The 26,429-nt window shown below is 42.8% G+C and overlaps 1 protein-coding gene across 2 annotated transcripts in view; it reads right to left on the bottom strand.

Annotated features, from left to right (window-relative positions):
* Positions 1 to 26,429, bottom strand: part of PLPPR5 (phospholipid phosphatase related 5) — a 112,193-nt gene that overhangs the window by 73,915 nt on the left and 11,849 nt on the right. For both annotated transcript variants that reach the window (XM_061461782.1, XM_061461799.1), the window contains exon 2: positions 8,563 to 8,637. In XM_061461782.1, the coding sequence (XP_061317766.1) occupies positions 8,563 to 8,631 (69 nt within the window). In that variant the 5' untranslated portion in view covers positions 8,632 to 8,637. The remainder of the gene's footprint in view (positions 1 to 8,562; positions 8,638 to 26,429) is intronic.

Here is a 26,429-nt window from a genome sequence, read left to right as displayed (position 1 = left end):
CATGTCCAGTGTTTAATTCCATTAGGAACATTTAAAAAGAAAAGAAAGGTCATCTTACAGAAACGGGAACAACAGCAGCTGACCTTGACATTACACAGCCAAATATTAGGAAAACCATGAAACTACCTATGGCGTATTATGTAGGAATCTAAAAACTGCATAGCATCCACACAGGTTTTCATCATGCACTCTCCACTGAGCATCCCACCTGCCTTACAATAATGTTGCATGTAGCAATTCCAGAAAGCAGGTTCATTGAAATGGGGCTGCAGAGCAGCTTAGGTCATAGAATCTTCCCCAAAGGTAGAAAAAAACCCTTGGAAGTAGAAATTTTCATTGCAGTTGATACACAGCAATTGAATCCTGCACCAGTAGCTGGATCTTACTAGTTTTATGAAATGAATAGGTACTTCTACATCATCTTTTCATTTCAGTTCTCAAGAAAAATATCAGCAGTGTGGGTATTTTCAAGACAGAGTATTAAAGCTTAGAAACCAATGAGGATAGTTATTCTATACAAGCTCTTAGAAAAGACTCTCACTGCCTAAAAATACCCTTAAGCATACTGAAAATATCCCACAGAGAAAGGGAAGTTCAACTCCTTGTTCATGCCCAGTAGGTCCAGAACTCACGATGCCCTCCCTTCCTCTAGGATAGTCAGCAGGAAAGGTAAACCACAACCTTTTCACTGGATGCCAGGTGGTTTTCTTCTCCCCGAGTTTCTCACAGTCGGGGCTGGAAAAGTCATTACAGCACAGAGAAGAGCCGAAATTCTGGAAATCTCTTTAGACTTCAAGACAATGGCAGAAAAAAATCATCATTGATGGATTAGTTTCACTCAGATCATAGCTTCCATGGCTCCTGCTGGCTTTGGTATCTTCTCTTCCTGCTGCCTTGTGCTTTGACTTTTCTTCTGTGTGAAACAGGCATCAGGAAAACGAGGAGGAACGGTACCTGGTTCCTGGTATCGACTATCACAATCCTGGTCAGTACCAGCAGGTGAAAATGAACAAAGAAGGGGATGTGGCTCATTCCTGCACTGCCAGGGGAGACTAACACAACCCTTATGTTTACTTGCATCTGGTTCTCTATTATTACCTGCTACACTGAAACTGCTTACTAGGGTGTTCCTGGCTTTGAGAACTAAGCTCAGAAACTGCTTGGAAAGATGCCATGACAAATAAGGAACATTTATTGAATGACAGTGCTTTATCCATTTCAAAGAGGCAGCAGCTTTCCAATGCTTGCCTTGTCAGTAGAAGACATTAAAAAGTTTCATTAGCACAATTAGTGCTTTTCATCTGCATTGGTCGCTTCTCTCTCTGTTGCATTGCTCTCAGTGAATGATTAGTGTGGAAATCTTTTCTATAAATGTTTAGCATCCTGTTAGATATGGTTGGAAGTTGAATTTTTCAGGGCATTGTCAAGTAAAACATGTTCCTGTTCTTGAAAGTAAAATACTACACAGATAGAAACAGCCCACAGGGGTCTCTGGCTAACAGTGGACTATTCCTGCCTAGCAAAGACAGAACAGAGAGGTATTGTGGCACATACATTTTCCATTGCAAAGTGTTACCAAAATGAATTACAGAAATTAGCAACTGAAAAGAACTGTGAAAGAACTGCTTTTCCACAAGCTATTTGAATGATCAGAACAGTAAATGCAGGTTAATCAATACATGGCAATAACATCCATAAGGCTCAGATTCCGAGCAGATAGTTTTCTCTTTTCACAAAGGAAGAGAAGAATCTACTGGAATGAGACCCCGACACACCATTTGTAGAGGTGCATTTCCCTCCATGCTCTTTGTCAAATAATTAATATATCTAATTCAGCAAGATTTTAAAGGGACCAACTTTTTTCTTCCTGTTTTTGGAATGGGGTTAGAGAACAGTCAGCCATGACAACCGCTCTGGAAGATGATCTATCCATAACATCCTGGACAAATTCAATGACAAAGACTGCCTAAGCAATTCCCTTCCTAGTTCAAAGCTCATGTTATTACCCTAAAGCAATAAATCTTTGTGCCTCCTGTTAGGATTGTATTTGTATCTGAGGTCATAAGCCAGGAGTAGTTAATGGGATGCAAGATTAGTAAAAACAATTGTCTCTCCCAGTCTAGATGCTCCAAGAAATACACAGGACAGTCACAAGTCTATTTTCCCTATGTGAAAATGAGTCAAAAGGAAGGAATGGAAGGAACAGCTTTCCACCAAGCAGCAAGCCAAGGACAGCCAAAGGCACTGAACGCTATGGAGCGGGGGTTTCAGCTACGCTTTGTTTATTTCTGTATTATTTATGCAGAAAGACAGGCTGAGAACATTGGGGCCTGGAGAAGAGAAGTTGCATGGAGACCTCAGAGCAGCTTCCAGTATCTGAAGGGGGCTCCAAGGATGCTGGAGAGGGACTCTGCATCAGGGACTGTAGCGACAGGACAAGGGGTGATGGGTTCACACTGAAACAGGGGAATTTCAACATATATAGTTAGTAAAAGCAGAAACCACATTCTATTCATCTAAGAGCAGACTCCAGGATCCACATCTAGTGTTTCACCTCAGTGCAGTATCTTTAAGATTCATTGAAATAAAACCACGAAAAAGCCTAGATTTAAAGAAAGAACGTATTTTGAGAGTTAGAAATGACACTAAAGATTGTCTGACAAGTTGAGATGTGAAGAATGGATGTTTTGATGGGAGATGTGAAATACTTTTTACTTACTTCCTTGCTGGCTTTTCAGTCTCACTATAAATTCGAACAACTGCAGTTCAGTCATTCACATGCAACCAGTTTCTGCATCCTACATACTAATAGTAAATGCCTTCCTGGCCAGTTTTTAAGACTTCTGACAAGCTACTCTTTGATACTGGAAACCAAACAAATAAAAAGAGGAGAAGAAAATGGGAAGCTGAGAAAATGACACAAGAGAGAGATTACAAATAATGTCCTTCTTGGGCAGAAAATAAATCCTTAGCACCCAAAGGGTAAAGGAGAAGCTAAAATTGACCTTCTACTGTTGAATCAGCTGTAAATTGTCTGAGTCATCTTCATTTTCAGCTATGAGAAAGCTCACAACTCAATGGAGAATAAATTGCATAAAGAGCTCTGCAGAGTCAGAACCAAGGCAGAGATAAATGTCAGCCAGGATCTCCTGAGAAGCATGAAAAAAAGCCAGTGCTGTGTTGCTACAAAACATATGCCCAACCAAAACTAAGAAAGAACAAAGCCTGGGAGCACAATTTAGAGCTCTGTGCTAAGAAAGAAGAAGTCTTTGGGGCCTACAAGGATGCTGGAAGGGGACTCTTTATAAGGGACTGCAGCGGTTGGACAAGGGGTGATGGGTTCAAACTGAAACAGGGGAAGTTCAGGTTAGATCTAAGGCAGAAGTTCTTCCCTGTGAGGGTGCTGAGGCGCTGGCACAGGGTGCCCAGAGAAGCTGTGGCTGCCCCATCCCTGGCAGTGTTCAAGGTCAGGTTGGACACAGGGGCTTGGAGCAACCTGCTCTAGTGTGAGGTGTCCCTGCCTGTGGCAGGGGGTTGGAACTGGATTATCTTAAGGTCCTTTCCAACCCAAACTATTCTATGATTCTATACATTAAGGGATGTGCCCACTGCCAGAGTCAGTAATGTTCTGATTCCTGCATTCAAAAAAGGTAAGTTTAGCAATTTCTAAAAGTTCTCTAGAGATTCCAGTGAGGATATTTATGTGTACAAGGGGGGCAAAAAGAAAAGCAAAGCAGAAAAAACAGATTAAACAGATCATTTAAATAGTACCACATAATGCTTTTAGTAGGAGAATGCCTAAGCCTACAACTGCACAACTGTGCAAGATTACAGAAAGTGCGCAGCTGGTGATATTAACCAGTTACAAGATCAGTACAGTTAGGTTTAGGTTAGTTAAGACTAAGTCCCACAGGCATTTTTGACAGCTAACTGCCATGTGCAGAGTATCTCAGTCCAAGAGAGACAGCTGAGGTTACCTCATAGCTGTTTTCAGCACACGTTAGAAAGATACTAAAACCACTAAACAAGAAATGGGTTCAAACACCTAAAGGTACTAGCAGGAAAACAATACAGAAACAAGTGCAGAATTCAATGTCTGCTGCAGAAAACAAAGTGTAAATGATGCCTTGAACCAGCAGAGGCTCTTGACAGCAGTAGCATGTAACAGATGCTGGCACAGCTCAAGTTCTGCCAAGCAGATTCAGGTTTGGAGCTTTCAAAGTCTTACAGATTTCACACGTTTTGGTCCACGGGTAGTAATGTGCAAGCTCCTGGTTCCATCCCCTAGGACTGACAGATAAAAAGGTGTTTATCTCTTTGAATTAGACTGATGAAAGTATCTGGAGCAGGTGACAGAACACCCAGGTGCATCTTTGCTCTCAGTTCTGGATTGAAGGGGACAGAGGTTTTTGCAAAGGCTGACAGCAATAGCTTACAAGGCTGCTCGGCAGGGAAAAGCAGACATTTGGGAAGGCAGAGAGCTCAGTGTCACCAGAAGGATGACATCTGCAGAGACCCTGGTGTTCTTATTGTGGAAGTTTATGTACATTTCATCTGTTCAGACCATTTTTCTCACAAGGTTAGAAGTAAGTTAGGAAAAAACCTCTGCTAAATACTGCAAGAAAGGCCAAGAGCAGAGAACCTACATCTACCAAATAAATGTGATGTAACACATCTCATTGCTTAGCAGTATCAAGTCCATGCTTGGGAGCAAGCTCTAGGAAGTGAAGGAAACCTCAGTATCTCTTGTTGCAAGAGTGAAACTACTCTTGGCATTCCCCTAATATAAATGCCTCCAATCTCCACCTTTTCTTTTGCTGCTAACCTGCAGGCTGCTCATGATAAAGGCACATTTTCCTGAAGAGGGCGAAACAGAACCTAACATGTATGTAACTATTCACTGTGCCTCTGGAAATAAACAGCTGACAGCCCAGTCCAATGAACTGTGTGGATAAGCCAGGTCTCTACAGCCAATCACCACCAAATGACAATCACCACTACTGCCACTGGTACCTCATCATTTCCATTCCCTTTTATCAGTATGGAGGACTTGGTTTTGTGGCTGTGTGGCTGCAGATCCTTGAACCTTTACCTGGTATCTTCTTTTGCTCTCCACTTACAACCTAAGTGTAAGCAAAACTGTTGCCTTATCATGTCTTTTATGTATAGGAGTGGACTGATTTCTTCTTCCAGAGATGTAATGTACAATGAGACTTTTAAAGGAAGGCTGAGAAAGCTCATGGCCCTTTTCACCACCCAGATACTCAAATACTGCAAACTTCTCTCACCCAGTTGCTTTAACAAAGAATTACAGCTCTTAGAACATTTGAATCACCTTTTGATACTGGAGAGCAACGACAATAACAAGTGATTACAGAACACAGTGTTACTGCAACATGTCTGCTGTCAGGATGTTCCACCTGAACATGAGCAAAAACTCCTTTACTGTGAGGATGACTGAGCATTGGAAGAGGTTGCCCAGAGAGGTTGCAGAGTCTCCTTCCCTGGAGGTATTCAAGAGCTGTGTGGACACAATTCTGATCAACGTGCCATAGGTGACGCTGCCTTAGTGGGGAGGTTGGACCTCCAGTGGCCCCTTCCAGCTTCAACCACTCTGTGGTTCTATCCGTGGATCTTATCAAATGTGAGCATAGAATTGTTATTCAGGCTTTACAAACAAATGACCCAGAAGCTGAATATGGCTCAGCCCCACCCCTGGCAGCGTTCAAGGCTTTAAGCAACCTGCTCTAGTGGAAGGTGTCCCTGCCCGTGGTCTTAAGGTCCTTTCCAAAGCAAACCATTCTATGATTTCCCCAATATTCAGGCACAGGAATCATGTCTCCTGATCCCCATCTACATCTCCAGGGGCTATATGCAATGTCCATAGTGGATTCCAAGACATAAATTCATACAACAGTATCACGACATCATCAGAGTTCTGGATCCCCAATGCCATGAGTTGTGATGATACAGAGGTCACGTATCTTGATGCTGTCTCAGTGTGACACAGCACAAGCAAGGAAAGACAGTGGATCTGCAGCTATGTGTGTCGCTGTCGATCACCAACATGACCTGAAAGCAATGAACCTGAATTGGCAAGTTACACAGCTAGCTAAAACAGTGTGACAGAAATCATGCCAGACAATGAAGCACATTTCTATCCACTTGGAAGCAACTTCTGAAATGTGCTGATAAAACCCCACTGTCATTTAAAAGGCAAAGAGAAAGACACCAAGGAGGGTAATAATTTTCTTCAGGAAAGGGCACTCAAATCATGATGTTTACACCATAAATAACTTTTCTTGGGCATGTTGCTATATTCTCCTTCAATTTATGAGGCTCTGCAATTATCAGGTATCTCTAAATGTTATCACAGGAGGATCTAAGCATCCTACAGTGACCAAAATGCTGGTTTCCCAGGCCCAGTGTGAGGTAAGGAGGTGGGTACCAAGACACAGTGAGTCCAGGAACTAGATCCACAGGGGAATCCTAATGCTCCTCAACTTTTACTTCTGAAGTCCAATGCCAAGCACCACTGACCCCCGCCCCCAGAAAAACTGCTACCAAAGAGATGGCCTAAAATCCAGTGTAAAAATGACCAGTTGCCTGTGCAGTAAGGTTCAAGTGGCAAGTCTGGCTGAGCAGAAAACTGAATGCAAATCCCCCACTCTCCCTCAGCCTAAACAATATGCATCTGAGGATGTTCTGCTTCCATCTGCAGTCCACAGAATCCAGTTGATACCAATGTGCACAAGTCAGGAAAGACCGTGCTCAAAATATAACTCAATCATCGCCCCTCAGGTTCCCTTACACCAACCCAGCTGGCAACCCAGGGAGAACCATTAGAACACTTCATTATAAGTAGCATGCATTAAAAGATAAGCAAAATGGTGCCTTCCCGTATGGAGGCAGGCAGAGAACACTGGGGCTGTTCAGCCTGGAGAAGAGAAGCTGATAGAGACCTCAGGGCAGCTTCCAGTGTCTGAAGGGGGCTACAAGGATGCTGGAGAGGGACTCTGCATCAGGGACTGTAGCAACAGGACAAGGGGTGATGGGTTCAAACTGAAACAGGGGCAGTTCAGGTTAGATCTAAGGCAGAAGCTCTTCCCTGTGAGGGTGCTGAGGCGCTGGCACAGGGTGCCCAGAGAAGCTGTGGCTGCCCCATCCCTGGCAGTGTTCAAGGCCAGGTTGGACACAAGGGCTTGGAGCAACCTGCTCTAGTGTGAGGTGTCCCTGCCCGTGGCAGGGGGTTGGAGCTGGATTATCTTAAGGTCCTTTCCAACCCAAACCAGTCGGGGATTCTACCATTTCATACGTGATCCAAATGTTTTGGATGTAGAAATGCCTTAAGAGAAACTAAACCTCTGCCAATATAAATGGGCACAACTACCCTAAACTGAGTTGAGCAAAACCTGCCCTATGAGGAAGCTTTGTTTCCTTTACACCAAGATTTTATCAGGTTCCACAAGATATATGTTGTTATGTGTTATATTATTTGTTACAATACAGTTTAGTCCATTCTCCAGAAGTGAGCTTGCACCTAGCAGGAAATGGAGCATTTCCACACAGCCATAATGAGGTTAACCAAAATGGGGATACAGCCACAGCATCCAGGCCCTCCAAAACCCCTGCAAGGTGGCAAGTTCTGCTGAGTTCATGGTGGGGCTGAAGCAACCCACCTTAAAGTCATATTAAACAGAGCCAAAGTGATCCCTGCTGTGCTGCAGCTCCAGCTCCACTGCAGGGCTGGAGCTGGGGTCAGTTCTGCTGTACTTGGGTCATAACTAGGGTCAGTTCTCTTATGAGCACAATCTATAAGCATCAGGATAAAGAAATGGAAATTTTTTATGGGGCCTCAGAAGAGGCTCAAAAATATAAGCAAAAGAGATGCAAACTGCTTTGGGTGGTGCTTAAGTTACTCAATATGTATTATTCCAAAATGCCTTCTGTTCCTGACAGACTGAACGACCTTGAACAACTAAAGCAACTTTCTGCTCCACTGTCCTTGTCTTTATAATTAAAATTATGATCTTCACTTTCAAGTGAAAGGTGGAGTAAGACTGATGAACAGAAAGAATTCTAGACTGATGGCACAGTATTATCAAGATTTAATCACCAATATCTCTATGGGTCCAGCTCAGAGATAATAGAATCACAGAACCCCAGACTGGTTTGTGTTGGAAGGGGCCTTAAGCTCATCCAGCTCCAACCCCTGCCACAGGCAGGGACACCTTACACTAGAGCAGGTTGCTCCAAGCCCCCACCAGCCTGGCCTTGAGCACTGCCAGGGATGGGGCAGCCACAGCTTCACTCTCCTGGATCCTGGCCCTTTGCCCTTCAGAACATCACATCTGCTTACAATGAAATTGCAGGCACAGGGACCCCCTTCATCCCTTCTCATGAAAGAACTGGGGAAATAAAACACAGTATGGGGACAGCAATGTTCATGAGTGCTGCCATACGGGATTGCCACCAAGCACAGCAACCCATGGGGAGACAAACAGAAACATGTTGGGAAAATAGAAATCAAAACTTATCAGTTCACCTACGGTGTTTTCTTACCTCAGCTAACACGAAGCACAGCAATGATGCGTAGCTTCTCCGAGACTGATGCCTGCTCTTTGAAATCATGTTCACCTATGACAGAAACAAAGTCGACTGTGTCCATCTGTAAGAAGTACCGATTGTTTAAGGCATACTTAAAACATATATTTGTATCAGAATAAGGAATGGTGAAAATTACAGGAGGGATGAGGACTGGTCACGTGTCCTCCTTTATTCCATTATGAAAGAATTTCACGTTAATTTAAGCTTTCTTATTTTGTTAAATTGATTTTTGTTCCAAACAACAGTATTTATGCAAAGATTTGTTTTCACTCTATCCCTCCATACTTCAACAAAACAAATCCTTGCTCTCTTTTCAGAACTTTTCTAATGACTTCAAAGAAGCTTTAGCATGTTCTTACAGCTTATGTTAGAGGGCTCTGCTGAAGGGGCATTAGTTGAAGGCTTAGAAGTTGTGTCTTGCACTCACAGTACCGTAGATGCCTGGTTCTGAAGGCTCCAAGGAATGTTTGCTCTCAGCATCACAGCTACAACCACTTTCCTAATCCCTTGCAAGAATACTAAGATCTGTTGTTAAAACTAAGACAAACCAGAAGAGTAATAACCACCTGGAATAAAAACCTGCACTTCTCATCTCTGCCATAGGAAAAGAAGAGCAGAAAACAACACACTGGGTGCAATGATGCCAGAAATCAGCCCATCACTGCAACTGACTCAAATCTATAGAGGACTTTGCATCTCTAAGAATTAGGAAACTTCTAAATGCTGGGAATCCTCTCTAGATTGCTCTCTTCTTCCTTATAAAAACCTCAAACCCCAACACTATTGCTTTGCTTATTTCATTTGTAAAGCTCTGGTTTTCAAAGCTTTTCTCTAGGCCCTTCCAAAAAGATTCACAAAGAACCCTTTAGCTCTCTTCTTTCTCAACTGTGCCCTTACTCTTCCTCATCTCACCATTCCCTCCTTTGTGTTCTCTCCTCCTGCTCTTCCTGTGTTCTTCTGCCAGTTTCTCTTTATCCTTTTCACATCATCCCTTTCCCTACTTCAGCTTCGCTGATGTAGCGCCTCTTCCAACATCCTGCATCTCCTTCTCTGTCTCTTCCATGGTTCCCAAATCTATCTTTGACTCCCTTTCTTCCTCTAATGCTTTAGTACGCTGCAGCTGACACCTCTCTCTCTCTCTCCCTCCTGTGCACGTGCATGTCTCATACAGGGCTTGAGGCTGACCAGGCCGGTTAGCAGGATGCTGAAGAGAGAAGATAAAGCAGATGCTTCTGAGGAATAGCAGACAAACTGCTTCTCTGCTGGGACTTTGTCACTCTGGGCAGTTTCAGACCCAGTCTTTGGTGCTATGAAGCACAGCAGTAGTTACCTGCATTCAGCTTGTGTTTATCCAGGACCAATACGTGACCCCTCTTCAGCTGTTAGCTCAAAAAAGGGCCTAAGACTTGTCTTCTCCATGGAGAGACATGGTCTTATTAATCACAGAATCCTAGAGGTTGGGAGGGACTTTCAAAGCTCATCCAATTCAACCCCCCACAATGAGCAGGGACACCTTCAACCGGATCAGGCTGCCCAGAACCACATTGTTATAAGTACTGCAGATGGGTGTCTGCCAATGCTTAAAGCCCTCCATGCACCAAAATGGGGATGAACTGGAGAACCTGAGGTGTCCCCCAGAATTCCCTTTTCCATAACATGGAGACAGACATTGGTTAGAGCCAGGAACACCCATTACACAGGGTAAATACATGTCGTGTGAAATTGCCTTTCCAGAGGTTGCTGCTATGAGTTTGGAGGAAGATGAGTGAGCTGGAGTGCGGCATGAAGAAGCCATCTGCAAGGGCATAGCTGAAATGCTACAAGCATCCCTATAAAAAGCTGTTGGTAGAGAACTGGCTCTGTTTTAGCAATATGAAGTCTTTTTCTGTAACCAGTAACTAGGCAGCCTATGAGACAGCTCCTCTGGCAGTACACCACTGCATGCACGAGGCAGCCTGCACACACCTCCAGGAGGAGCTTGGGCAACAGTGTGTGACTGAGCAGTGGTACTCCCTTAACCTCTGAGGGATGGCTGGTGATAAGCCACAGCTGGATTTTACACTTGGCAGCTGTGGGGTGAACATCCTCAATGCATACAGCTGTTGCAAACATGCTCTCAATGCTTCTGATCCCATTTGGACCAAGATCTGTTCAAGAGAAGAAGTCTCAGCACTTCTCAACAGGAAAGAATTGCATTCATGTTTGTTGGTGGATTTTTTAGTGGGTTTGTTAGCTTTTCGTTTCTGTGTATTCTTGGCGGCAAGACCATGGCCAAAACAGCAGAATGTTTTTACATCCTGCGGGTGGTTTCTAGGCATGCCTACCAGCTCCAGTACTTCAGTTCACAGGGAGACCTCCCCTTTGGATGAGACATCAGCAAGAAGCTGGGGAAACTCTACAAAAGCTTTTAATGTAAACCATGTAAGATGCCTGGAGTTTACACACTTCCAGAGTTACTCAGAAACAGAAGTACTCAGGCTCACAGCTTGAATACGACTTCAAGTGATTTCCTTAATATCACATTTCTACCAGAGCCACAAAATGAACTCAAATAGCCTTAGTTCTGAAAGGGCATCCCCTGATCTTCTCATTATTTTACTACTTGTATTACCCACGCTTGCCATTTGTATGACTGCCTATGTCCCTTTGTTGGTGAAAGCCAGTTTGAAGAGAATCTGGTGCTGCCCATCTTCCGTATCTTGCTATGCAAGTGCCAAGCAGATCTAAGACAGTTCTGTATCATTATGGGTATTCCATTACAGGTTTCCCTGTAACCGAGGATTCACCTAGAAATGCAAATAGCATATTCTATTTCATTTGTCTCTTTCCAGCTATGGGTGAAGTTCACCTACACCTACCAAGTAAAAAGTACTTATCAATAATTCAGGAGATGTAAAGATATGCTCTGAACTAAAAAAATCCTTCTAAAATGCAAATAAAGCTCACTGGAACTATCTGTAGCACTCAGACTCCCCAGTGTGGTAAAAATGAAGAGGCTTGCCAGAAGGTAAAGAGAGAATCTGTCTGGGGAATGTTGGATTTGTCAAGAAAACAGGAAAATAAGGTCACTGTGCTATGAAGAAAACAGATTTGTGTGATAGGAACCCATTTTTATGTGCCAAATCTATGTAGTCTTCATAGAGGGAATGGAGAATGGAGAGAATAACATTTTAATGAAGAAAAAGAGAAAAACAATGAAGATACTTTAATCCGAGACACTGACATTCAATATCAACCATTTGCATCTATCCTATTTATCACCGGATAGGTTGAAAACAGGAGAAATATTCACTATGTTCTAGCTACCTCTCTGCTCCATGCATCTGCACAGAGGCAGCTGCTTTTTCAACCTCTCCTCAGGCTTCCACAGAATGAAGTCTCTGTTCTATCAGAAAGAACATGATATAAAGCTGAGAAAAATCAGCTTCAGCTGATATTTTAACTTCTCTAAGGCTGAGGAAACTCATCACAGAAAACCACTGTAATAACCTGAACCATATTTGTGGTGGAAATACAGAGAAATCTGAAGAACACCACAGTTCATTGGGTTTGCCACATTTTCACACTATTCTTCCTCTTTCTTCAATGGGATTTCTCTGACTAAGCTTTGGTGCTGCCGGAATTAAAAGTCTCTTTTTTCCTGATGCTGATATTAGTGATGAGGTTGGGGTGAGAGAAGAGAGGACAGTTAAAGCAAGGGGAAACTAAACTCTAACAATAAACGGGTGCTTTGAATAACTGACAGAATAGAGATAAGCCTGATATCTAATATAACCTGAATATCAAACTGAACTGCAGAATAACAAAGAACTCATCTTTGATAGGAGTGATAAAATAGGGAATTTTGTATGCTAAAATTGATACCTTTTTGGTGTAAATTCTAGGAGTTTGCTCTCAGCCAAGTGTGTGACATTCTTTCAAATTGCTTTTCTTCAATAAAAATCCTGTACGATTAGAAAATAGGACTGATGATCCTTTCAGGCTCCAGATCTGTCAGAGTATGGAAAGAAATACATGAGAGCCAATTCTCCCAAACAGGAGAGAGAACGTCTCTCTTATGCACATAACAGGGATAAGGTACAGAAGTAACACAGCTCATAAAGATAGTAAAGATGCTGCAGGAGAAATTACTGTGTAAGATAACCTGGGTACAGACTGTATAGATCAAAGTCAACGTTTTCATGTATATTGAAAAGCAAAGTGTGAAGCCAGTGAAATACAAACTGCAAGAATAGGTTGCTATCAGCTGAGACACACATAAGAGAAGCACAACTGCAAATTGCCCTGATGAGAACAGGAAAAGGCTTGGCTGCTTTTGCTACCTGAAAATTCAAGAGTGCCACTAACTGGTGAACCTCAGTAATGAGCTCCGATGCTCTTTCCCTCTGAAGCCCAGGGCAGTCACTCACTTTGCCACTCCCTCCAAATACCACTTCACCTGACAAGTGTATTAACCCCAGCCAACAAATACCCCCTGCGCCATCAGTGACTGCCAACAGACAGCAACATCTATGTTAAGAGTAAGTGCAACGTGGAGGAGAATGTTACCAGCGGGTTGGAGGCACTGAAACATCTACCAACACGCTATTTTCCCCAGTGATTTCCACATACATTGCACAAATCTTTCTTGGTTCTTCATTCTTTGCTGCCCTTCTGATGGCTGCACATCTGGGATGATATTGAAAGCTAATTCATGCTCTCCTGTCTTGGAATTAAACATAAACCAGCTGAAATTTTATAAAGAAACAATCTTATTAGCAGGAAAGATGAAAGCTAAGAATCAGAGAAACTATCCTTCTCTTTCTTAGATTACTCATTTTCTGAAGATTAACATGAGGAGGACCTGGAAGCCTGTCAAACACCAGATCAAAAGCTCCCCACAGGAGTTCAAACAGTAGAAACTGTTAGCAGCAAGAAGAGGATTCACTGGATTACGTCTGTAGCAACGGGATTAAGTTTTGCCCAACAAGCTGCATTATCAGAAATAACGAGGTCATTTTTACATTAAGAAGATGAGGGAAGAATGAACTTCTTTTGCAAGCAGGCAAATTAATATGGGATTAACCAATAAAAGAATTCCACACAATTACTTCAGTTGTGAAACCAAGGCAAATTTAATCCTAGTTTTGTATTTAAAACAAGTCCCCACTGAAGTGAAGGAGCAAAATCCTAGCTCTGACGTGAAATCCCATCCAACACAGATACAACAACAACCTTCTTATAACACCAACAGGAAGCCCCTGCCACTCAGAAGGTACCTACAAAGGCACCTTCCCACAGCCGGGCAGCTGACTGGGGAATCTCTGCAGAGATACTCACTGAAATGGCCCGTACAGCGAGTAATTCCCATATGGATTGTGGAACCTCATTGTCTTCTATTGCTCTCTACAGCTTACCTGACAGGAGGTTGTAGTGAGCTGGACTATGAATGACACAGGCAATGCGATGGGGTAGCAATACTGGGTATGTTTTAAACCCAGCGTAATTAAGCATTGAGTCCTTAAAGCTCTGAACAAATAACTCACAAATAAAACATAATTATGTGATTTTAAACTTCTTGATGACACTACAGTGCTGCTGCCAAGAGCCCCACACAGTCAAGGCTGGTAGGGCTGTGGAGGCAGGGGGTGAGTCAAGCTTGTGTGACACATCCATGATTGGATCTACAGATAAGAAGCATCTTTTGTCCCACTTTTCACTGCCTCACTCAATGCTCAGTAGAGTTGCAGGAGCTGGGCCTGTCTGACCTGGAGAAGAGCAGCCTGTGAGGGGATCTCATCAATGCAGATCAATAGCTCAAAGGTGAGTGCCAGGAGGATGGTGCCAGACTCTTTCCAGTGGTGCCCAGTGACAGGACGAGGAGCAATGACCATAAACTGAAACACAACAAGTGTCACCTCAACATGAGGAAGAGCTGCTTTACGTGAGGGTGTCAGAGCCCTGGCACAGGCTGCCCAGGGGGGTGTGGAGTCTCCCTTTCTGGAGCCATCCCAAACCCACCATGGACATGTTCCTGTGTGCCCTGCTCTGGGTGGCCCTGCCTTGTCAGGGGTTGGACTGGATGATCTACAGAGGGTCCTGCCAACACCGATGATCCTGTGAGTCTCTGATCTGAAACTGCTACTGATAAAACTTACCCAAGTGACTGATGTACTTTGCGTGTGCTTCACAGCATTAACAGCATTATTAGAGCAAAACAACAACTAAGCAGGGTCAGATTGTGATTTCCTCTTCTTTATTCAGTATTAACATTTCTCTTCTGATTTTTTAATTCTCATTATTGCCAAATATCCAAATTTTGAGAGGTGCTGATTAGTTTTGGTAGATGCAAATATCATTCATTACTGCTTCTGTTAAAGACCAATTTCAGCTTGTGTTCAAAGTTAAAACTCAACCTGTGAAATCTGCTATTTCTAAATTTTTTTTTTTTTTGGCCAGAAAAAGAAAGAAATGAGCAGTGCTGATGTTCACCAAAAGTACACACAAAGAAGCAGCAGAAGCCACTGCAGGAACATGCATATCAGAACTAGTTTGTAGTTAACAGCTGCATTTCAAGTTGTCTTGAACTGCTGATCTGCAGGATTCCCAATGCTGATTTTTGGGCAGCTGGGCTGAACACACTGGAATGGTTTTATTCCCTGCCTTTCTTTCATAGGTTAAGGACTTTCCTCACATGTCTCTCTGAGCAAATTCTGTATTGCCAAAAAAATGTGTTGGATCTTTTCCCAGATGGGAGCGGATCCGATTCTTTCCTCAAAACCAGAGGTCACCATGTCACTGGTGAGAGGGTCCCCATGATACGGCAACAGTCTGCTTACCAACCATTTCTCCCTTAGTCCAGCGTGATGGAAGCTGGCATGGATACATCTCTATATGCTGTTTCTTCAGTTTCTACTTATTTGTCCTATTTCCTTCTGGCCAAATAAAGTCAGATCATTTCAGCTCATGGAAGACTAAAACCTGGCATTATTTCTGTTAAGATCAAATTCACTGACAGTTCTCAGCTTCTGCTAAGACCTAATTTATGCCTAATAATGACTGTAAAAAGCCACAATTAAACTTCAAAGAACTTCAGCATGATAATCATCTTTCTACTTCATTAAACCAGTAATGACTTCACATTTTCCTGCAGAATTGTAAAGATCTCCATTAGTTGATGTATGGGTTTTTTTTTCTTCTTTCCCTCTATTCACTAAAAATAATCATAGTAAACATCTTGGAGGAAAAAAAAGCAGAAGAAAGAAAACATGAGGGTTTTTTCCCCCACAGGATATATTAAAGTACAGACCCATAGGTGAAGGTACAGGAGTTGACTGGCTGTGTTCTGCCCACACTGGCCACCTGAGGACATCTGCTGAATCCTACAGACTCCTCAAATACAGGTATAGATTTCAAAATCCAAGTGAAACAGGACTTCCAGGTTGTGTTTGCATCTTCTGATGATAAATTATATCCTTCTTATTCAGGCAACCGGGATACCGCACAAAGGGTGGGTGTGAGCTGCAGGGTTCTGCTAAATCCCATACTATAACTGAAGGCCAAGTAAACAGAAAATATAACCTCGGTATGTGTATGGGAGGCTCATCACAAACAGTTTGTGCTGCGGATCTACCCATGACAGATTCATTTTCTAAATATGCCATTGCAGCCAGTGATTCAGAAGTAGAACACTTCCATCTGGCAACAGATGGTCAAGATGCATCTTATCTGTAGGAGAGTCTTCTGCTAAAGAACTAGTTCTTTCCACAATCTGTATAATCAGATAAGCAGCTTCTTTCTAGTATTACTGACATGAGAAACCACACCAGTACCTTATCTTACAAGATCCATCAACCTATATACAGCTACATCCCTGTTTCACTATTAAGCATCCTTCTACGTGTCACAGCCACCTTGGCATTTCACTGCTCGTTTGTAGTGGACAACGTGCATGTTACACATGTAGCAGCCATGCAGTTTCCCTAACATGCTAGTTGGTGCTCTGAACCTATGAAGCTTTCAATCCTATGTTGTGATGAGCTTATCAGTTCTTATTGACTGAGGGGCCCTTGTAGCTTCCTAGTAGTGTTTGCCAAAGGTTTGCAAAGCTGTTCCCTCAGACTGAACTACTGAATTGCTTTTAATCACTCATGCACAAGGCGGCAGTGTCTGTGGGAGTAACAGATGGCTGCTAACAAAGTTGGTTTACCCTACTTCCTCCCTCACCATTCCAAAAACGTACAGCCCATTGCTAGCTTTCTTCACCAAAGGTTTTGGGAAGAATATTCCAGAGCTCAGCACACCCTAATGAACCATTCAAGATTCCCTTTTTGTCAAAATCCAACAGATTCTGTTTCACAAGAGCTAGAAAAGAAGGAAACAAAAAAGGGTGACTTTCCCCAAAGGAGCTGTTCCTTAGGAGACGTTCACTCAGCTCTACAGAAAAGGGTTCTAACATCAGCTCTATTGGAGAGTTATGAGTCATCAGATGAGAAAATTCAGCTCAACCAATTTTTATGTGATCTGGTAAACAAGAAAAGCTCTGCACAATTAATTCAGTGCTGGCTTTGGTCACGGAATCTGAGGCGACTGTTGCCATGGGTACATAGAATCAAGTTTCTAAAGGGGATTTAAGGACGCGATAGAGGAGAAAAGGCAGCATGGAAGATTCAGGAATTGCAGATCTCTTGAAGAAAATGAGGATCTGAAACACAGTGTTCCCGGAAAGAAAAGTAGCTATTCATGCCATGAAGACAAGGTAAGAGCAAAGACAGCCCATTGAAACAAGGAGAAGAAATTGGTAGACGCAGTGAGGGGCAAAGAAGAGCAATAAGCTCCATGAGAGAGGGAGGGGCAATGAAAATAAGCAGAGACTGGATCATGAGGACAACGCATTACATTATACAAAAGATCATGACAGAGATCAGAAAAGGAGAAAAATAACAGATAAGGGAATAACAGATGAGGGATAACGGGAAAAGCTCATTTGCAACATGAAAACCAGACAGATGTGGATGACTGAAGATTGCCATTAGAGTCAAAAAGCAAGTCAGAGCTTATCTGGAGGAAAGAAAGATATGTGGTGTGGTGTGAGCAAGAATACACTACAAGAAGTCATCATCACAGACTGGTTTTGGTTGGAAGGGACCTTAAAGCTCATCCAGTTCCACCTCATACTAGAGCAGGTTGCTCCAAGCCCCTGTGTCCAACCTGGCTTTGAACACTGCCAGGGATGGGGCAGCCACAGCTTCTCTGGGCACCCTGTGCCAGTGCCTCAGCACCCTCACAGGGAAGAGTTTCTGCCTTAGATCTAACCTGAACTTCCCCTGTTTCAGTGTGAACCCATCACCCCTTGTCCTATCACTACAGTCCCTGATGAAGAGTCCCTCCCCAGCATCCTTGTAGCCCCCCTTCAGACACTGGAAGCTGCTCCGAGGTCTCCATGCAGCTTCTCTTCTCTAGGCTGAACAGCCCCAACTTTCTCAGCCTGTCTCCATACAGGAGCTGCTCCAGCCCCTAATCATCCTCATGGTCTCCTCTGGACTTGCTCCAACAGCTCCATGTCCTGCTGATGTTTGGGACACCAGAAGAATCCACTAATCCTACTTCATGGTGAAAAATGTCACTGCAAAATTCCATCAATGCCAGATGGGAAAGACTGGCTTATCTAGTCTGTGATAGAATTATTCCAGCCTCAAGAGAAGAAACATGAAATACAAAGTTAAATAAACTGGGAGATAAAGACTGATCTTAGAAGGAAGACTTCAGGTTGCTTGGCCACTCAAATAGAGGACTTTTCAGAAGGGAGGACTTTTTAAGGAAGGGACAGTAAAGAAATACAAAGGATAATATTAAAGAAAACATCAGCTGAGTCAGTGACACAGGTTCCAAAAGTAGCTAAAATAGCTCCCAAAACAGGTTATTTATAACTTGAAATCTATGTGCATAAATGAGAAGAACCTCTGGGGGAAAGCATGTTGAGATAGCAGTTATGACAAGGACACCAGCATCACAAAGAACTTGGTGGCCAGGAGAGGGATATGAACTTAAATATAGTGAGATGTCATTTTACAGGAAAGGTGTGACAGACTCTAAAGAAGTAAGAAGGGCTACTGTGGCTGAAGCAGAACCTAGGTAGGCCAAAATCAGTTCTGCTGGGTAGTGTCAGAAGTGTGTGATTCCCTCAACTGCCTCTTTGGATCTTTGTTGTGAGATCAGTTGCAGTAAACGTCCATGTAAGTGTTCTTAGCTCAAAGCACTTACCAGAAAATACAGGGTTACCTGCTCAGATGCATTCACTGAGGACGTGATCAGCTTTTAAACATGATGATCCAGCTGAACCTTCAGGTTATAAAGCATTAAATCCGGAATGCCTTTCCAGGGGAAGGATCATTAAGATATACTCTCTACTACTTCTGTTTCTTCCTTAAGCATCTTTTAATGGTCATAGTCAGAAGCAGGAATCAGGCTAGATGGCCCTCTGGTCTAACTCACTGCACCTGTGCTTCGAGTTTGATATTGAAACATACCTCTGTAATGTAACAAGAGGGAATAAGAACATTTGGCATCCCTGTTACTGGTTGTCTGACTTCTTTATCTTATGGAGTACAGATTGGGACACAGTGATCACATGAGGAGCCTTCACTCCCTACCCTTTTTGCAGGCAAAGAGCCAGAGGGCTTAGTTTGATATGGTAATAACTTCAACTCCACACTCTTGGACAGAAGACTACTTGAGAGTTGGAAAGTGCATGGAAGTTACAGTCTTATCCATGGCTACTTCCAGGACTTTACTCCATGAAGCAACAGTGCAGTCTAAAGGAACATCCTGGAATATATGCATCATTCATAGAAGTTACTGAAAACCAAAGTTCATGCACTATGGCAAAAAAACAATGGTAACCTATTTCACCTGGATTACTTCTTTTTCTTATTAAGAAAGGAGGTCCCTCAGCCATTCCCCATCACACTTGTGCTCCAGACCCTGCACCAGCTCCGTTGCCCTTCTCTGGCCCCACTCCAGCACCTCAGTGTCCCTCTTGTAGGGAGAGACATACTCTGGAAGAACATCCATTTGGGCAAAGAGGAATGCAAGCAAAAATGACCTCTGCACAATCACAGTTCTTTATTTAGCACACACTGTATTGAAAACTGAACTTTGAAAAAGTTTTGGCCTATGGATATAGCCATGATCCGCCTTCAGCTTAGCTACAGCTATGACTCCTAGTTCTGCTGGGCTTCTGGCTAATTTCCCTTACAGAAATGCACAAATAGGTAAGCACAACATAGCAGAAAAGGGGTCAAATGCATCCTGCTGTCTCAGCCAGTCAAAGATTTTCTTCCATGTTTCTCTTTATTATTAATATAGTGCCTGTTCCTGAGGCCCAGATGGTACTGCAATTAAACCAGTACATGACATAGATGGAAAGACACATTAACATCTTGCTGCATATCTTTAAAAAGGCACCTATTGTGAAAAGACTTTTGTCAAAGGCAGCAGTAGTAATAATAGAACAGGCGGTGACTACCTGACACTGAGATTTGACACTGACATTTGAAGGATCACTTGAATTGTGCTCTTGGAAAGATTCTGGAAGAGCATTTAATGCTTCTTGAGAAAGATTTATTTTTGGTGTTCTCAGTTCTTACCATGCTCAAAAAAAAAAAAAAAAAAGGAAAAAGAAAGGATAGAAAGAAGACTAATGACCCTTCCTTTCTCTGCTGAAATGAACGGGACTTTTGGCCTTAATATGCAGTAAAACCAAATCTCAGCATCCTGCTATTTTCTGAAGAGGTTTGTGCCTTTCCCTTGGGCCTATCACTTTATCCTTCTGTGCATAACTTCCAATACCTGATGATACCATTTCTTGAGATGGCATTTATACTTTTCTAAAAATGGCCTTTGGAGCTGTTGACACCGATGGCATCCAGACTCACTAGTTGGTGAAGTGCTAGCTTCAGGTGCTCTCAGCATCTGCTAATTATTTATCTATCCAGTGATTTCTAAAGTGCACTCAACCTCCTTGTACTGTGAATTTGCCTATGTCTCATTTTACTGGGCAATATCACTGGTAGACTAGAGAGAGAGCTGGGCTGCTCAATTACAGCACTCAATGGCAGGAGCACCTATACGAACATGTATATGAGTACCACCACAGCAAACTACAGTCCATTAAGCTCTGTCACTTAACATCTCATTTTAAACAACTCATAGGGCTAAAAAGACAGAAGAAAGGAAATTAGAATCTCCTCACGCAGGAATAAGTAGTGCTGACATCACTGGTCCACCAGGTTGAGTGTTCTCTGATGACCTTACACTGCTGGTCACACCCTATAAGCATAACAAGAAGTCTCTCCATTTTTCTTTCTACAATTCCCCTCTTCAAACTATCCCAAGGTACATAACTGTACATTCGGAGCATTCACAACTTCCCTGGGCAACCCATTCCAGTGCCTCATCACCGTCACAGGGAAGAGCTTCTGCCTCAGATCTAACCTGAACTTCCCCTGTTTCAGTGTGAACCCATCACCCCTTGTCCTATCACTACAGTCCCTAATGAAGGGTCTCTCCCCAGCATTCTTATAGGCCCCAATGTAAACAGTATTTCTCACGTACACAGAAGAAACCTCAGAGTAAATAGGTAGTAGAAAGACAATGGGAAACTGAAGGTTATAATTCCTGGAAGACAACCAGGAATTTGTGCTTGATTCATGGAAATCAAGCACCTCACCACCCTCAAAGCGAAGAACTTCTGCCTTACATTTAACATGAACTGGTCACTGCATTTAATGGAATTGCTGTCTCTCTTCTATTCTCAGAGGAAAAGCTTCCGTGCAAGGGGGTTTCTGGTGGCTGGAGAATGGTATCTGCTTGATCAGTTTGTTCTGATATTGCCCAGCACCTATTTAATATTCTCCATTTTCATTAAAACATTCCCATTCTGCACCAAATACTACTACTTGGGCAACACAGACAACTGCTTCTGTGGAACACTGTGAAGGAAGAAAGTTTTGTGTGGACATCTGCAAAATTTCTTTCCATTTTAGTTGTCCATAGCAATTTAGGAACATTAGAAGCACCATAGAGGAACAGAGCAAAGATCCATCTAGTTTTATGTCTTTTCTGAACAACCACTACTACTCCCCAAAACATTAAACTCCAGGAATGCACTGATAGAAGGATGCCTTTCTTCCCTTTCTGAGTAGCTGATCATTTTGTGCCCCAAAGCTTCAACATTCTTGGTGCTGCAGCACATGCAGAGCACGCCCCAGCTAACATATGTAAAGTTCAGTATGGAAAAGCACCATATCCCTCATAGGTTGAACTGAACACCTCTAGTGCAGAAAATATCTTCTGTCAACATCCACAAGTCATTTGTGAGATGGGAATTGTGTATTAGAAGAAAAACCAACCTGAAAAAAAACCAGGCAAATATAGAGCAGTTTATTTTTAAATCCCAGCTATTGCCTTCTAGTACTTTATTCTCCACCCAGTAAGCCCTCGACATCAGCAAATCCCTCCCTGTTCACATCCTGAAAGCTCTGCACAGATTCATCCTGTTAGATGAACACCTCTAGAAATCAGATTCCATTTTTCCAGGGGTGTTGTATCCAGCTCTGTTGCAGCTGTGAGATGCTCGTTTTCCTGATTTACATGCCAATCCGCCACTCAGCGCGTACAGATGTGAGCCACACAAATACACATGTACCAGATTCCAGGTAGGCTGGTTTGTCTTATACACTCCCATGGATTCTGAAGACACAGCAAAGGTTACATTTTAGCCTGTGCTCAGTAGAGCAGTCTTTAACTGTAATTAATATTCCTAAATACTAATCAGCATTTCATCTACGTGAGTTCTTATAATATATTCAGTTCCCCAGTGCATTACATTGCATATTTGAGTCTCTTTGGTTCATTTCTTCCAGAGAACAGATAATTTAGGTAACTAAAAAAGTATAACTGGTCTTCTTAGCAACCTTAGTTTTACTCTTTCTGCCTGTTAAATCAACATCAGCAGAATCAGGTGCAAAGTAAGAGGAGTTTTCTGCCTCCTTACAGCTGCTGCCAGCAGTAAGAGAAATAACAAGATAAAAATGAAAAGCTCTGATAGCTTCTGATTGCTTCTAGATTACATGGACTCACTGAAGGAAAGAAAAGCCAAAATGTTTTGGGGGGGTTTTGAAGCAACTTTGATGCATATTCACTGCTGAATTTCACATTGCACTGTGTCGATCAAGTGGAAAATCCCAGCAGGGATTGCCAGCTGAATCAGGATTATGTACACATGACTGGCAGCCCCTCACAGCTAAGGAAGAAGCAAAGCAAATCACTGCTGATTGATTTTTACAGATCAATTACGCTCAGAAAACAACACATTTCTATCTCCTATAACAGAATTCCTGGTTTGCTGTTGGGATACCAGGACTAGAATTGGATGTGGCCCTCTTTCCTCATGGATCCCACAGATGAGAACCCGGGTAAAAATACTAGTGACACATTCTGGCACCATGAAAAGAACTGAAAAGGAGCAGAGCCTGAGACGACAACAAACGTGCAGATAAGTGCAGGGAGGAGACCAGCGTCCTCACCATCATCAGCAGTGCTCAGCAGAGGGCTCCAGCCCTGCATGCACAGTTCACTGCAGGCACCCACACACAAGAGGAAAACTGCAGTTTGTCCAGTCACAGGGAATTTAAACCTCTGTCTTGTAATTAACAGTTATTTGGTGGATTAAAAGGAGAAGAAATAGGTTTCATGTTTTCTGCTTATTCCATTATCTGGAGATTATTGTTATTCCTCACAGAACAGAAAAATCAATGGTGTTTCTACACTGAAGGGCTGCAAAGACCGAAATAAAATGCCTCGCATCCTTTTAGTTTCTGTGAAACATCCAGCACACATTAAAAAGCAGACAGCAGAGCAGGCACCATGACTGGGTTTGTGTGCCCGGGCACTCTGTATTAGTGACATACCATAACTTGTTCTGCTGGAGTCAACAGAGCAAAATACTTGTTCTCTCTCATTAAAGATATCCTTAAAAACGCATCTGGGTGCCATAGAACAGTTTGGGTTGGAAGGAACCTTCAGAAGTCCTTTGCCCAGAACCACATCATGCTTGGCCTGGAATGTCTCCAGGGATGGGGCATCCACCACCTCTCTGGGCTATCTGTACCAGGGTTTCAACACCCTCACTGTAAAGAATTTCTTCTTCACATCCAGCCTGAATCCCCTCTGTCAATTTAAACCCATCACCCCTGATGGGCCCTGCTCAAAAGCCTCTCCCCATCTTTCTCCCAGGCCCCTTTTAAGAGCTGAAAGGCTGCAATAAGGTCTCCGCAGAGCCTTGTCCAGGCTGAACAACCCCAACCTTCTCAGCCTTTCCTCATAGCAGAGGTGCTCCAGCCCCTGATCATTTTTGTGGCCTTTCTCTGGACCCTCTCCAGCAGGTCTGGGTCTTTCCTGTACCGAGGACTCCAGAGCAGGACACAGTACTCCGGTGTGGTCTCAGACCACATGTCAGTCTCTGCTCCCACCTTCTCCTTTACCGAGTGCTTTCTAGGCTATAGAGAAAACACTGAAGAAGTCAACTACCAACAGCACCAACAACTACTTTCAGCACAGAAGAGCTCTTCTCCTAAAGTATGCCACTGCCAGTAGATCAGTTCTTATTCTAAATTAAACCCTCTTTGCAAAAAGATCCAGAGTCTGTAACCCACCCTTTATGTAGTGCTTTCTAACATACGTTGTCTAGAAGTCATACAATTATCATTTCCTTTTTATTACAGTCATATTTGAATGGTCAAAAAAATAAAGCAAGGTTTCTTTGTGCTTGGCACTGTCTATTGACCCAGTGGTACAGACTACATCGATTTTGTGGTCTTGCATGGTAGACTAGAGGACAGCTGTACATCCTTAACATGCACCAACACGTGTTGTACTGTTCTGTAGTAGTTACTATAGGACAGCAATGCTCCTATTTGCTTTTCAGGCCTTTAAGATCTTTATGCCATTTCTCTAAAATCTTGTCCACTGATAAATAAATGTTTTCAGCTTTCTCCAAATGTAGAGAATTTTGCATAAGGGATCTCTATTATCAGTAAGATTTTCATTCCTCAGTATTTATTGTAAGAAAGCTACCCTCCCCAGCTGAGCAAACATTCTAGCAAGGCTGAAATCACAGAAACTCTCCATTTATGACGGGTACCCTGGAGTTGAAGGTTTGCTTTGGTAGAGATGTTGGCCAAAACCCCAAGATTTTGCTTCTCATGATGTTCTGTGCCACAAATATTCATTTGTTCACTCAGTAGAAACATCCAAAGGGAGAGAGAACTGCCCTAATGCTGTATGTAATATGAGAGAGCACTCTACTGGTGGTGCTGGAAAGCACGAACATGCCAACAGTAGATGCCCTGGTCTCATAACTGTAATTGCCAGCAAACTGCAATATGGAACAAGCCAGAAATATGAGGGTTTCTCAGGACAGCCATCCATGTACGTACCCATGCAATGCCTGGGATTGTTACCATTCCTTTGCTTTTCAACTATAGGTAGATGATGATTGTACATTTATTTCCCTGATGAATTTGAAAGCTCAGAAAGAAAAAAACATCCAGAAAGGATAAAATGCAGCATCAGGATGAGAGTGAAGTTCATAGAGTCCCAGACTGGTCTGGGTTGGAAGGGACCTTAGAGCTCATCCAGTTCCAACCCCTGCCATGGGCAGGGAGCCATCTACTAGACATCCCACTGCTAGGGATGGAGCATTTACCACTTCTCTGAGCAACCCATGCCAGGGCCTCACCACCCTCCCAGTAAAGAGCTTCCTTAAGGGAACACTGCACACCTTCCATACGTCTAATTTAGTATAAACAGGGAATCCTCACTCTTTTGCCTGAAAATTCCTCTAATTTCAAGAAATCTATTTTAAATCAGAGAGATTTGCAAAACACCATTCTTAAAATATGCATCCCTACCCTTCTCTGACTTGTTTTTCTGAAGCAGCAAGGGAGATCAGGAGTAGGCCAGGAGAAGTGTATGCAGTGAGTTATGCGCGCAGAAATGGGAGTTGGAATGAATATAGTCATAACAGCTTTTACAAGGTAGTACATTCAGGACTTAAGACTGTCATCTGCTAAAGTACCTTATCACTGTAAAAAAAAAAAGTATGTAATCTCAGTAAAACTATCTATCTACTTTAATTACACCCCCAGCAATTTGAAATAGAAAATGTGTACTTTAGAGCTAAGGAGAAGTGCCATTCCTTGCAGGCTCTCCTCTTTGGTTTGCTTGGTTTCTGAGCTAATGGGAGTTAGAGTTTCTTCTCCCTATTAAATAATAAAACACTCTCAGTGCTAAGCTAGTCGTTTTCATGACTCTATTACTGAGAAAGAAATGTAACAGTTTATTAGCTCTTTCAGAACAAATGTAGCTCTGCACTGAAACCCTGCATCATAGAATGCGGAGATTTAGTAACCGGGAGTTTAATGTTAGAGCGCAGTTAAAACAGACCTTACCAAGAAATAGGAAGCTCAACCTCTGCAGGTTTAGCACCTCTTTTATCCCAGTGAAGTCTATGGGGAATAAATGACTCCATTTTAGGAAAAGGCAGAAGTCTCTGCATGGAGCCAGGTTTACCAGTTACATGATGGAGCGAAGACCACCATCAGTTCAGCCCTGCCTGGTGCGCTTTAGCAATTGGAGCACAGATAGACCTTGATAAACACGAGCTGCTGTGACAAGGAGTGCTCCACTTCATGAAATACGAGGTTGTGATTTCATGTTTCCACCACAAACATGACTTGGAGTTACATTTATTGATGGTCCATTCTAAAGCATGCAACTCA

This window comes from Pezoporus flaviventris, unplaced genomic scaffold, assembly GCF_033815535.1.
Source record: "Pezoporus flaviventris isolate CSIRO_AGI_PZ_B2104156 unplaced genomic scaffold, CSIRO_AGI_Pfla_v1 ptg000001l, whole genome shotgun sequence".
NCBI classification, from domain to species: domain Eukaryota; kingdom Metazoa; phylum Chordata; class Aves; order Psittaciformes; family Psittacidae; genus Pezoporus; species Pezoporus flaviventris.
This window is presented reverse-complemented; position numbering and strand designations above follow the sequence as displayed.